At 37.9% G+C, this 12,633-nt stretch overlaps 1 protein-coding gene across 8 annotated transcripts in view; it reads right to left on the bottom strand.

Annotated features, from left to right (window-relative positions):
- ZMYM2 (zinc finger MYM-type containing 2) overlaps nt 1–12,633 on the bottom strand; it is an 88,340-nt gene that overhangs the window by 12,746 nt on the left and 62,961 nt on the right. For all 8 annotated transcript variants that reach the window (XM_064717788.1, XM_064717781.1, XM_064717772.1 and 5 more), the window contains 7 exons: nt 7,855–8,020; nt 6,953–6,987; nt 5,260–5,389; nt 4,974–5,089; nt 4,123–4,294; nt 2,518–2,619; nt 575–669 (listed from right to left, as the gene is read on the bottom strand). In XM_064717788.1, the coding sequence (XP_064573858.1) occupies nt 575–669; nt 2,518–2,619; nt 4,123–4,294; nt 4,974–5,089; nt 5,260–5,389; nt 6,953–6,987; nt 7,855–8,020 (816 nt within the window). The remainder of the gene's footprint in view (nt 1–574; nt 670–2,517; nt 2,620–4,122; nt 4,295–4,973; nt 5,090–5,259; nt 5,390–6,952; nt 6,988–7,854; nt 8,021–12,633) is intronic.

Consider the following 12,633-nt stretch of genomic DNA (forward strand, 5'->3'; position numbering starts at 1 on the left):
CAGCTTTGTGCCAGGCACAGGAAACTATTTCTTGGTAGTGTCCTTCTAAATATAAGACTATGGCTAATTTGTATCCAATGTCTAAACTAAGATTGGCTAAAAATAAAATCTGGGAAAATTACAAGCAAATAAAAATAATTTTAAACTCTTTTATATGGTATGGTTTCCATTATAAACCATGATAATGCCAATTTTTTCCCATCTTACCACCAAACTAAACCAAGACCCCTTTGTTCAAGTAGAAGGTAAAACAGGATTGCTAAGAATACAGTAGGTGTATACACAGTGGCACATTCCATCAACAGTTCTGCCACTGTGAAGCAAAAACAGGATCAGAATTTACAAATCACACTGCTATCAAATCTAACAGTTATCTGCAACAGACATAATAATTTCACCACGGAAATAATTTTATTCCCTGAAATGTATCAATGTATGACATAAAGATAGGATATTAGGTATGAGTAGACAGTAACATGCTGTAAATCATTATCAGAGCTAAAAAAAAAGGACATTTTTTCCTACATAATTTTTTGTGCTTTTCTTGATATTTTTAATACCATGAAAAAATTACCTTCTTTTTGGACCGAGGCCTGGGCTGTTCCTCATATTCTTCACCAAAAACAGGAGGTAACAAAAACTCATTTTCTGTATCCAGCTCCTCAGTTGCTGAAAATACATTAACATAAACTTATTTCTAAATGTCTTTTAAATAACATTGCTTTGAAAAAAACCCAATTACCTATATTGCCGTGCCTTAACATAAGATGTCCACAAAGGCACACAAATAAACATAACCAAACACTGGATTTTGGTAAGACAAAACAAACCTATTTTTATATTTAAACTAAGACAAAGCTGTCATATTGTAAGACAAAGCTGTCAAATAGTTTATTTCTAAGTAGGTTTCGGAGTATGCAATGCTCAACATTTCAAGTATTATCTGAAGTTGCAAAGGTGGAATTTCTTACTGTAGACTCTTACATAATGTTTTACTTAGTATGTGTAGTTTTGTTCATGAATTTAGATGATTTCTATACATGTTTTGTTATTTCTTGTAGCACATCACACTTGGTTTAAAACACTAAGAATCAGAAGGCAAACTCCTTCAGTGAAACTGGTTTAGTCTAGATTTATACAAGTGGCGGAGGTCTAGCTCATGATGGATATTACAGTTAAGCTTGGTAAGCAGATGTATGGCAATACCTCAAAATACTGTTTATTTAACATTTCAGGGGTAGGACTGAGGACTCTGTTTCAGGGAGAAATGAGACAAGTTATGAATGGATGTAGTGTTCCAAGTCCCACCTTCATTTACTTTATTGAAGATGGTTCATCCCTCATTTAGCCATCAAAGAATGTTTTCACTCAAAATTGAACACTCTTCTGATAATCTGATTTCACCACCTTATTTCTCAAGCCAGCTTTCCAACTGGAGCAGATGAAATACCACTTACATGCAGAGATTTCAGAACTCTGCCCCAGACTCAAAAGCAGTCCTGCTCCTGATACCACCAAGAATCTTATCTCAGAAGCACTTCAGTGTAATCAATGCCTCTTACAGACTGCTGCCACTTACTACTCCAACTTGCTTGTTTCTTTTCTTCTATGGTTTTTCTTTCTCATGCACCCAGCCTCCCTTAAAAAGAGGGTTAAAAACCCAGTATGCATCTGACTAAATTTCCCAAGATTAAGGTCAGCCTAACCCCCAGGCTTTCTCTTTAAATTAGGTATAGAGAAAACTGGACATCTGCTGGAGATAGAAGTAGTCTTCAGCACAGAAGGAGCCTGTCAGCTCCTGCAGAACCTGCCCAGCTGAGGTATGAGAGTCTTGTGTCCAACAGAAGCTCTGAAAGAGGGACAGTAACTACAGCCAGAAGCTTTCTTGGATCTTGGATTGACTGGGGTATGGTCTAAGGAAACAGACACTGTTCCCTGCATTCTGTAGAATGGTAGAAATTGTACTAGATAGCAACAAGAATTTCTTTCAAGAAAGGTCCCAAAGCAATGATTTTTTCCTGCTAATTCAAATGATGCTACTGCTTCAAATGCTGATATGGACATTATCAAGATATTAAAAGGTAACACAAGTGGTGTGTAGCATGCCAACTTGCCTGCCAATTTTCTAACAAACTTGAATGGGAAGTTGACTCCTTAGTAATTTCTCTAAACCATGAAAATACCTGGAAATTGAAGAATGCATTCATTATGTTTTCCATGACACATGCCATCTGAGTCCTTGAGCCTCCAAAACAAATAATGCACCCATGTTCTTTGTGAATGGTTAACTTCCCCTTTTCTCTGCATTGTTTCAAATACTGCATTTAGAAAGATAGAAGAACTAATTCAGAAGTCCCCCATCCATGCCCCCAAAGGCATGGCAAAATTTTACCTAACAGTAGTCAGTCAATCAGGTGGATCCTGCAATCAAATAAAGCTTCTCTGAAAGGATGATTAAACAAGGTACAAGGGCTGCCCCAAGTGTCACAGTATTTATTAAAATAACAGAAGAATTACCTCTTGGAAAGTCTATTTCAATATCAAGGTCTGGCTCATATGGAACATCAGGCAAACTTGTCCGTGACTCTGAGTTTAGGAGATTGGAGTCAACTATCACACCTGTTTAAAACAAAAGGAAAAAATTTTCATTATTTTAACCAACACATGGATTAGCCAAATGGAGCAGATCTATAACTTTAGAAGCTGATTTGCTCTAAAACTGATTGTTCTGCTCGTTACCATCCTACATTTTCTTGTTCTTGGTATCTTGTATTTACTTTTCCAACCTGATTTCCTTCAAACCTAAAACATACTTACTAGCCCATTGTTCTTCTCCATGAAGGTGAGTCAGCAAAGCACATGTATAGGAAATCAAATACTGGTGAACCAGGATCATATCAACCAATCCCAGAACTCAAACAATCTTGCCAAAACTAACTGTCTATTTTCCTACCTGATCCTGTCACAACAGAACAGACTTTCAATTCTGCTTCTGTAGGATCTGTTTCTCAAATAAGGCATGCAGGCAGGGAGAAACAAAGCTGGAACTCTCTCCAGCTTCTGGCAAACACTGATTGCTCCAAATTCAGTCCTCTGTAAGTGAGAAAACTCTGATCCCATACATCTGCTCATTTAGCTACCTATACTTCACAAAAGACAGCACGAAACTGAAAATGACAACCTTGCAGTGCTAACAGAAATGTGCAGTTTTAGTAGAAGAATAGATCAGAATACAGTAAGCCTCCCAGGACTGCAGCTCCACTGGCCTCCTACATAACGAGGCACAAAGTGTAAGTGGATGTAATTTGTCAACAATCTTTCAGAAATCTGTTGAAAGAGCTTGGAAAAAACCTTCAAAATTTCATCTGAGTGAAGGCAAACTTTCATGGAAAGACACAGGAAAGACTTGAAGATTTGGGCAAGCAGAGCCAGGAAAGAAAAGCAAACAGACATGGGCACTGAGAAACTAAAACTACAAAGTATAAAGTATGTGGGACTTTTTGATCTTTGGATATAAATTTTTATTATGAGAATAATGTGTTGGTTGTTGCCCAGTAGTGCTTACTCTAAATCATGGGCTTTTCAGTTTCCCAGGTTTTGCCAGAATGCACAAGAAGCTGAAAGGAAGCATGCCCAGAACAGCTGAGCTGAAGGGTCCAAAGGGGTGTTGGACACACAGTGCTCAGTATGTAACTGGGGAAGTTGGCTGGGAACCACCAATTGCTGCTCAAGAACAGGCTGGGTCAGTGGGTGGACAGCACCTGTATGATGCATCACTTAGCCTTCTTGTGTTTTATTCCTCCCTCTCCCCTCTTTTAGTTGTATTTACTAGTATAGTTAGTATTATATTTAATTTTGTTTCAATTATTAAACTGTTCTTGACTCACAAGGTTTACTTTTTTTCCCAAGTCTCTTCCCCACCAGGCATGAGGGAACTGAGTGAGTGGCTGTGTGGTACTTAGCTGCCATCTGACATTAAAGTACAATACAACTTCATATTAGACTTCAATGACAGCACTGTTGTACTCAAACTTTCCCTAAAATAAAAAACCAAACCAAATCCTTCTAGTCACACACATCCCCCAGCATTCCAAACAGTCAAAAACTCATCAAGAAACTCACTGGCCACATCAGAAGCTTCAGCTTTTCCAACATGTTCAGGTACCACCCCAGACAAGTTCAGTAGCTCAGCTTCCAGAGGATCTCCGGGCACTTTTCCCCTCAGCTCTTCTATTGCTGCAAGGATTTTCTCAGTGCTATCCAGAGTAGTGGGCAAAAAAACTGGAACTGGCACCTGTGCAGACAGGGAAGCAGAGATAATTAGAAAAGAAAAAATGCCACAACAAAGCAACCAACAACCAAAAAAAAATCTATATTCTTCTGAAGGACAGAGTTGATAACAGATTAGAAACAAGTCACTCTAGTGTGAGCTAACAAAAAATGCGGACAGGTTAAAAACCCAACATGAAGGAGCTAGGAACAGAAGGGACAGCAGGAAAGGACACAGGGAAAAAAAAAAAAGACAAAAAGCTGGTCAAAGAAAGAAGGGTCTTTGGAACTTCAAACTTATCTGATTGTAACCTCAGACCAACAGTTTGGACAAATCAGCATCTTGTTTTAGTGGCTTGTTTTTTCCTGCTGTTTATCCCACTCTGCCATCCATTCCAAACACAACCTTTCCAGTTGCCTTATTACAAGAACACACCTTGCTGTTAAAGGCTTATTCAGCATATTCAGCAGTATCACTCAGAACTGTTCCTAAAAATCCCAGTGGCACAAGGTGTTCACACTGGAAGCAGGCAGACAGGTCCTAAAGAACAATCAGGACTCAAGTGCCGCTGTAGGATATTTATTTTTCAATAAATAGCCCTGAAGCACCCTGCAATCCTTTAGATGGACCAGGAGGAGAACAAGCAGCAGCACAAGCATGTGAAGGGATGCCAGTTTCAAAATGAAGCTGAAGTCTCACTTACAGGAACAGGAACCGTGGTAGGAATAGGAACATTTTGACTGTACATGTTCATAGGCACCGGAACGTAGACTGGTACAGGAATAGGCACTGGGACATACTCTTTCTTCCACTCGTCTTCTATTAAGAGAAAAAGGAAAAAGGCAAATACTGCCAGGTATTTAAATATATTTTACACCTGCCATTTAGTGAGAAAAAAAAATCAGAATATTTGCAATATGTTAAAAACCAGTAATAGTTAAGAAAAAGCTGCAATGAGGAGATTAGTTCTGGCACAGTTCAGGAGTTACCTGTCTGACAAGATTTTGCCTGCATATGAGGTTTACAGTACGTGGCTTTTGTCATTGTCAAAGGCTTGCAAAGAACTGCCTTGTTCTTCATTTCTCTGTTAGGTGTTGGAGAAGGTGGTGGAGCTGAGCCCTGCAGACAAGCAAATAAGAGAAGGTGCTGTTGGACCACACAGATTCCAACACAAAGTTCTTGTGTTAATGTATCAGCTGATACTTTTCATAAACGAGATACTGAAGAGGAAGCTCACAGAAACATAACAAAGCAGCACCAACTATTATTCTAAAATTGCAAGCTATTCTACATTCCTAGTACCGAGCTACCACTGCCCCAGGATCATAAGAGGAGGGCTAGGACTTCTGGCTAATTTTCCTTTTTTTTTCCTAATTGAAGGTACTGTAAACACTTTTTTTTAACATGCTTCTTTAAGTGAAAGTGCTATTTAAGCAATTTTATAACATAAAAAATTATTTTAGCTGTAAAAAAAGTTCATTACGAGCAGCATGCACAAACTTCAGATCTTCTTGAATTATGCCACAGTCCAAAGATGACTATTTTCTGAATGAAAATTCTCTGAACACTTTTTTATTACCTAAAGTGTGAGCTTCGAGCTCCCCCTGCTGGCTCTGCAACAGTGACAATAAATAACCTGGGAACAACCCAGAAGGTTCAAACTGCATCTTATGGTCAAGAGGTAAAAAACCCTCTTGTTCCAGACATGGTTTTTGTACCTCTTTCAGAACCTGATTTGAGAAACAAACTCTCAGTTTTATTTGGTCATATATAGGAAGACTACCCCCATATGTCCATTTAGATAGGGAAAGAAAGCCCAGTCCCCAGAACAGCAATATGCTCCACCAGGTGTATGCTCCCTAAAATATATTTAAAAAATACTGTATCACACATAGCTTTGACATGATCTTTACATGTCTGAATTAACATCATTGAACATAAAATACTGGAAGTTTTTAACATGACAGGCTAGCTTGTCTGATGTCTCTAGTTACCTAAGCAATTTTTTGTGTTTCTCATAAATGTATTTATATTGTCATCAAAAACTTTCACTTTTTCACTTAAATCTAAGATTTACCTTTGATGCCTATTTGCATTTAAAAGGCAATTCCTTCCAAACAGTGATCCTGCAAAAGGCTCTGCTTCCCTACTCTGTAACAGAGTCAATCAGACCTTGAGCACCTGGAGAATTCTTCTCTTGGGAAGGATAAAATTTAAGAAGTGAAGATTTATTTTCAGCTTTTTAAAGCTGAGCTACACCTTAATATTCCAACTGAACAGTGAAATTCTCTTCCTTTTCTATACTCAATAAATACACTAGTCATTCTAAACACATGAATAAGACACACAGTGTGTTGATCAACTTTTATGCAACATTTATATGCACTATAGATGTAAAACACATGGTTGATGATTTAGTTTCCCAGAAGACACTGAAAAGGAAGCATGAATATTTGAAATTTTTATTTCACCTACAGATGTGAAAAAGACTAAAAAGCTTTATAAATTTAGCTTAGGATCATTCAAAGACACTGATTTTTGGTTTTCAATAGCATCCCTCTAATTCACTGGGATCTCACATTTTAAGTACACCTCATTACGTTTTGTATATATACAGAGAGAGAAAGAGAGAGACAGAGAGACAGAGTTAGATATAAGAGTGTGTTAAATAAAAGTACTTACTGTCATTTTTGTCCGGGGAGTTTGACAGCCCTGATCTAAAAGTACAAGGAAACATTTTTAGAATTTTTTTCCCTTTTTCAAAATCAAAGCAAATTTCAGTAAGCAGCTCAAGATAACACCTGTCACTAATATTAACATTAAATCAAGAGCACTCATTAGAACCATATTGCAGGTGAGAACTGCACACAAGACTTTTCCTTCATGGACATCTCCCTACTGATCTCCCTCAACACTCCAGTATTGAGCCTCACACAAAGGCAAATGATAAATCAGTGCTCTAGTCAGATGTGAATACAGCCTCTTTCAGAAAAGTAAACACCAAAACATTCAAGTATGAAAATGGCTATACAAAGTTGCCAAGCTGGTATAATTGCATTAATTTAAAAGCTGGTTTATTTGAACTCTGCCTGACTTCCCATTTAAACCACACAAACATGTATTCAGTGCCCATGAGCAAATTTACACTGTACCTACTGCCAACAGAAAGGAAAAAAAAAGCAATGTATTCCTCCTATCTAGATACTTTCATTGTATTTTCACTTCCATTAAACTTATTTTCCTTTCACTCCATTTAATTAATTTCTTTTTTTTCATTCCTCGTGCATCTGTTCTCTGTGACCAAAAGGCATTTTGAGAAATGTTTCCACAGAGCAAATAATGACAAACTGGAGCACAACAAAAGAGGAAAACATTTTCTCTTCCCATGATGATACAGCACTAAAATTACACTTAACCCAGAGCAGCTCAATGATAACAGCTGACAACAGCTCTGACGATAACACAGAAAAAGATAACACCTAACGCAATTTATTACAACAAATAAATAACTCATGCAGCTTTCAGTTTTTCATTGAAAGGAAGCTTCTGGCTTAGCACCTGTGTAGCCCTGGAGCAGCACCTACCATAGTGCAGGTTCTCAGGCCCTTTCTGGGTGGCCAGGTTGGGCTCGTTCTGCTGGCAGTAGAAGCGGAGCAGGCAGTGCTGATCGCAGAAATGCTTCATCTCGCCGCGCCACTGCACCTTCTCCTTCAGGGCTCCTTGCGACTTACAACAGTCACACCGAACAGCCTTAAGGCAAAGAAGATTACACATTTTTAAACAGGCCTTGGGAAAAAAATTATTGCTACATTTTAAAAGGCTGCATTTTAAGAGTACTGAGGATTCAGTACCACCATACAGGCAAGTCTCGCTCATGAACAACAGCGAAGCTCCCTTCCTTTTCAACTGTTTACTGGGGGTTAGCACCCAGAATAAATCTGCTTTGCTTCAGTCATTTGTCACTATGTAAAAAAAAAAAAAGTTCACTTTTAAAGAGTCATCAAAAAAAAAATTTTGTGCATCAATTTTAATTAATTTCATTGAAGCATTCTGCAAAACAAAAGCAGAAAGTGTTAGGCTCCTTAATGACTCTACTGAACTGAGGACAAACACAAGCCATTTTTTCTACTTTCAAGATCTGGCAGGCTTTTTTTGTTGGTTTTAAAGAAGAAGCAAAAGTTTTTAAAAGTCACCAAAAGAATCACTTCTCTAGGTATCAAATCAGCATAAATGTTTTTTATATTTCCACTACTTTGGTAGTTTGGCAACAATTTTAAATTCCAATTCTTTAGTTCATCCGTGTTTCTCTATGATTTATAAACAACATTTTCTCTCAAAAAAAAAGAGGACTCCCCCAAAATTTAGTTAGCATGTAACTTGGAAACTCAAACATTGAAGTAATATATCCTTCATGAACTTGCATGTTAATTTAATGAGGCATCACTAAGGCAATGTTCTTCTCCAGAATAGATTCTACTGCATTTCATCTGCCATGCTATAAATTACTATCTGAACAGTGGCAGCATCAATTCCACATCTTCCAGTAAGCAAATAATTGTTTGCACTACAGCTTGCCTTGGTATTGTCTGCAACCTCTATCCTAAAGCAGACCTTAAAAAATTAAAAACTTTAAAGATGCTCAGGAATCCAAAGTAAGTCAACCTAATAATATAGCCAGGGGAGGAAGAGGGACGTTGTAATATATGCAACATAAAACATTAATACATAAAACCATACACAACATTGCAGTTATGCACGAGGCTCTGATGGCTCAAAAAAACAAAACAAAACAAAACAAAATCCAACTGTAGTTTTTGTGGCTCCAAAAAAGTATGAACAGGCCAATTAGTTCCAATTTTAAAAATAATTAAATGTTTCATTTCTTCTCTGTATTTGAACAGTGTAACACCATACCCTAGCAGCGTAAGAAATTAAGCTCTCAGTTGTAATTTTCAAGTATTTAAAGATGATACATAGAGAGGCTCTTTTCTAACAGTACAAACAGCTTAAATTGGGAGCAATTGAAGCTGCAGCTTCAAGATCACCTCACACTAAGTATCAGGTGGCCCTGGAAGAGCAGGTATTTCTCGTCTCTGTGCAGGTAGCAGCAGCAGTGCTTATGCACCTGTAGGGCACACAAGGTCAGAGGCCTTACAGCACTGCATATCCCCATCCTCTCTCAATTTTTGTTGTATTTGTCACTTGGACTTTCCACTGATGCTGATCCACAGTTCCTTTTGCAGATCACCTCAGTGGGACAAAAGAGCAAGTAAGGTTTATTCTTACAAGGGAGTGGGGAAGAAGATAAAATGCAGAAGTAGATAGAATGTTGCCAAAATACTGTAGATTTAATCAGTTCAGGAAATTCACATCTTTAAGGCAGATGCAACTTCCAAAGCCACCAAAAGACTGAAATACCAGTAGGAAAAAAAAAAAGTACAATTCACTCTAAATTTAAATCTCAAACCCACCTAACACTGATTAAGAATGACAGCTGACTCATGTACAGAAAAGCCCATCTATTCTGACCTGCTGCACGCTGCTTGACTATCAAAGCACCACTTTCTGCTCACTTTTCTCTCCTTCAAAGAAAGAAAAAGGGGTCAAATCTTGTCAAATCCAGCAACTACAGCCTTTCTACAGCAGGGTCTGTTGTGACAGGATAGGGAGAAATGGTTTAAAATTGGAGGGTCAGCTTAAGATTAGATATAAAAAAGGTCAACTTAGACTAGATAGAAGAAGTTTTTCAGAATGAGGGTGAAACACTGGAACACGTTGCCCAGAGAGGTTATAGACAGGTAAACTTTTAAGGTCAGGAGGGATGGGACTCCAAGCAGCCTGATCTCACTGAAGAAGTCCCTGCTCATTGCAGATGTGTTGGGACTACTCAGCCTCATAAAGGTCCCTTCCAACCCAACTATTCTGTGATTGCCTCATTCCTGCAACTGTCCTCTCCCTCCCCTGGCTTCCTTTTTCATTTTGAAAAAGTATATTATTGTCTCTCCTAGGCTTCTACTAAATTATTTAGGTAAAAAAAAAATTGGTTTGCTTCTGCATGGAAATTACTATTCCTCAGGAAACCTGGGATTCTTTTATAGTGATGCTTCACTTCTCATCTCTACATTTACTACACTTGAATTCTACTGTTTCCACAATTCTGTTTATAGTCAATTTTATACACCATTCCATGCACTGAAGTTTCCTGCTGTTTGCTCACCCACTTCCCTGACCATCACATTTATTGAAAGTGAAAATGAATTAAAGATTTTCGGGATATTTTATGATTTTTTCTTCCTTCCCCTTTTCATTTGTTTTCACCTGGGATAGTGGCACTAAATGTTAATTGAATCTCCAAAATAACTGCCTCAAGTCTGCTTATCTCTGTGTTCCAAAAAGCCCCTCTCTGCTTGCTGTGTTTGCATGGCACAAGTCCTTTGCCACTCCTAACTGCTTTTTGGTACATTTCTTTTCCCATTACTTCACCTTGTTCAAATGGGCATGGTGATTAGTACAAATCACTAATGTCTGCCCCAAATTTGAGTTAAAGAATAAAATTTACATATGTGGGGCTTTTACTTACGTTTTTAATTCCTCCATCACCTGTTCCTAGTGTTCTCCAATGGTGTGGACTGCTATTAACTTCACCTAATCTTAGCTGTCTATTCCAGCTTCAACTGCAGTAAATAGGAAGCAAAAGCTGTTCCCTGAGAGTGAGTAAAAAAGAAGATCAGCTGTTCTGGAAGAGTACTTACTGGAGGCTGAGATGTCTAACTAGAGAACGGCTGAATTTCCACAACAGAAATTCCACAAGGCTGTCTTGCAGTCTTTACCATTTCGATTAATGCTGGCTCCACTTTCAAATTCTACCACTGCTGACAATCTTTGCTGAGCTCACCAGCCACAGTGACTTTTCCTTGCCTCAGACTGTAATTCCCCACCTCCTACCTCCTCTTTGCTGCAGACACCTGACCCCCACTGAATACAGAGCCATCACTGCACACGCTGAGTCTGATAAATTCTCCACTGTGGCCTCGTGTGACCTGTGAGGCTACAGTGGAGAACCAGACAGTACTTCAGCTGCACTACTGCCACCAATGCTTCTCAGTGTGTATTTAAAGAAACAGATTTCTGTGCTGTTCTCAGAACTGTATACTCTTTTTAAAGGTAATTTCAATGCTCTAATTAATTAAATTATTGAAACTGTCATCAAACATCAGGCTACCTAAAGATTTATACTGACGCTTCCCAGGCATTTTCTGGATTAACATCCAAACCATTGCATGTAATTCTACAGGAGGAGCTCTGAAAACTTAGGGAGTTAACCTCAAGACACCTACAACTTTGCCTCTTGGCTCAGAAGTGCATGGAACCCAAAGAGCAGAAATTTCCTCAGAACTTGGCACCAACTGCAGCTTTTGTCCAACAAATGATCAGGACTAAAACTATTCTTTTACATTTCACTGTCTCATACTAGGTTTAAATGACTCTTACCTAGTTAAGTCTAATGAACTTTTAATACTTCTACATAAGTTGTTGTGTTTCTACTATTGCTAACTTCTTTGGGCTTTCTGTGAAGAGAATTTTGGCATTCAGGGAAGTGCTCCCACAACACTTGATTATTTTAAAAGGTTACAATGTTTTCCAGATAATACTACATGAGAAAGATATGTCCATAAAAAAAAGTAGACAAAGAAGATGGAGACAAACACTTGTTTAATGAACACAATGATGGTGTTAAAACATTACTGAGTTATAGCTACTTATTCTCTTCATGTATACATTCATTGAAACTCCAAAATAACACTGAACATTGCAAAAATGAGACAAAGCTCATACATATGTAACTATTCTTTTAAGAAGCTAACAGACAAAACAGCTAATGAAGTACAAAATCAAAGAATGGTCCTTATCTATTCTGTCTTCCCATGTTTTGATCATTGTCTGTTTTGGCTACATAAGAATATTGAGCTAACAGTGCACTACCAGATCTAAGGTATCTGGAGCAACTTCCATAAAGTGGGAGAAGTTATCAGCAAGGATGTAAAGAAATAAAAAAGAGAATTTTAGCAAAAGACACAATTTCCCAAAACCTATTATATGTCTTTCCCATGTAATAAATCTCAAGCTTTTTTAACCAAAACTCAATTGCATTAAGGCTTTAAGAAGCACTTGAAAAAAATTACAATTAACAATTCTTAATTGGAACCCCAGTTACACTAGCAAGTGTAACATTCAAAAAGTAGAAGTATCTAACACATCAACATTATCAAATATCAAAAGTTACCAGCAGATCTGTTTAAATTGCCTTAAATTGCCTAACTTTGCTGTGACACAGTACCAATAGCATTTATGCAGACTTCATG

This window comes from Zonotrichia leucophrys, chromosome 1 (assembly GCF_028769735.1).
Source record: "Zonotrichia leucophrys gambelii isolate GWCS_2022_RI chromosome 1, RI_Zleu_2.0, whole genome shotgun sequence".
Classification (NCBI taxonomy): Eukaryota; Metazoa; Chordata; class Aves; order Passeriformes; family Passerellidae; genus Zonotrichia; species Zonotrichia leucophrys.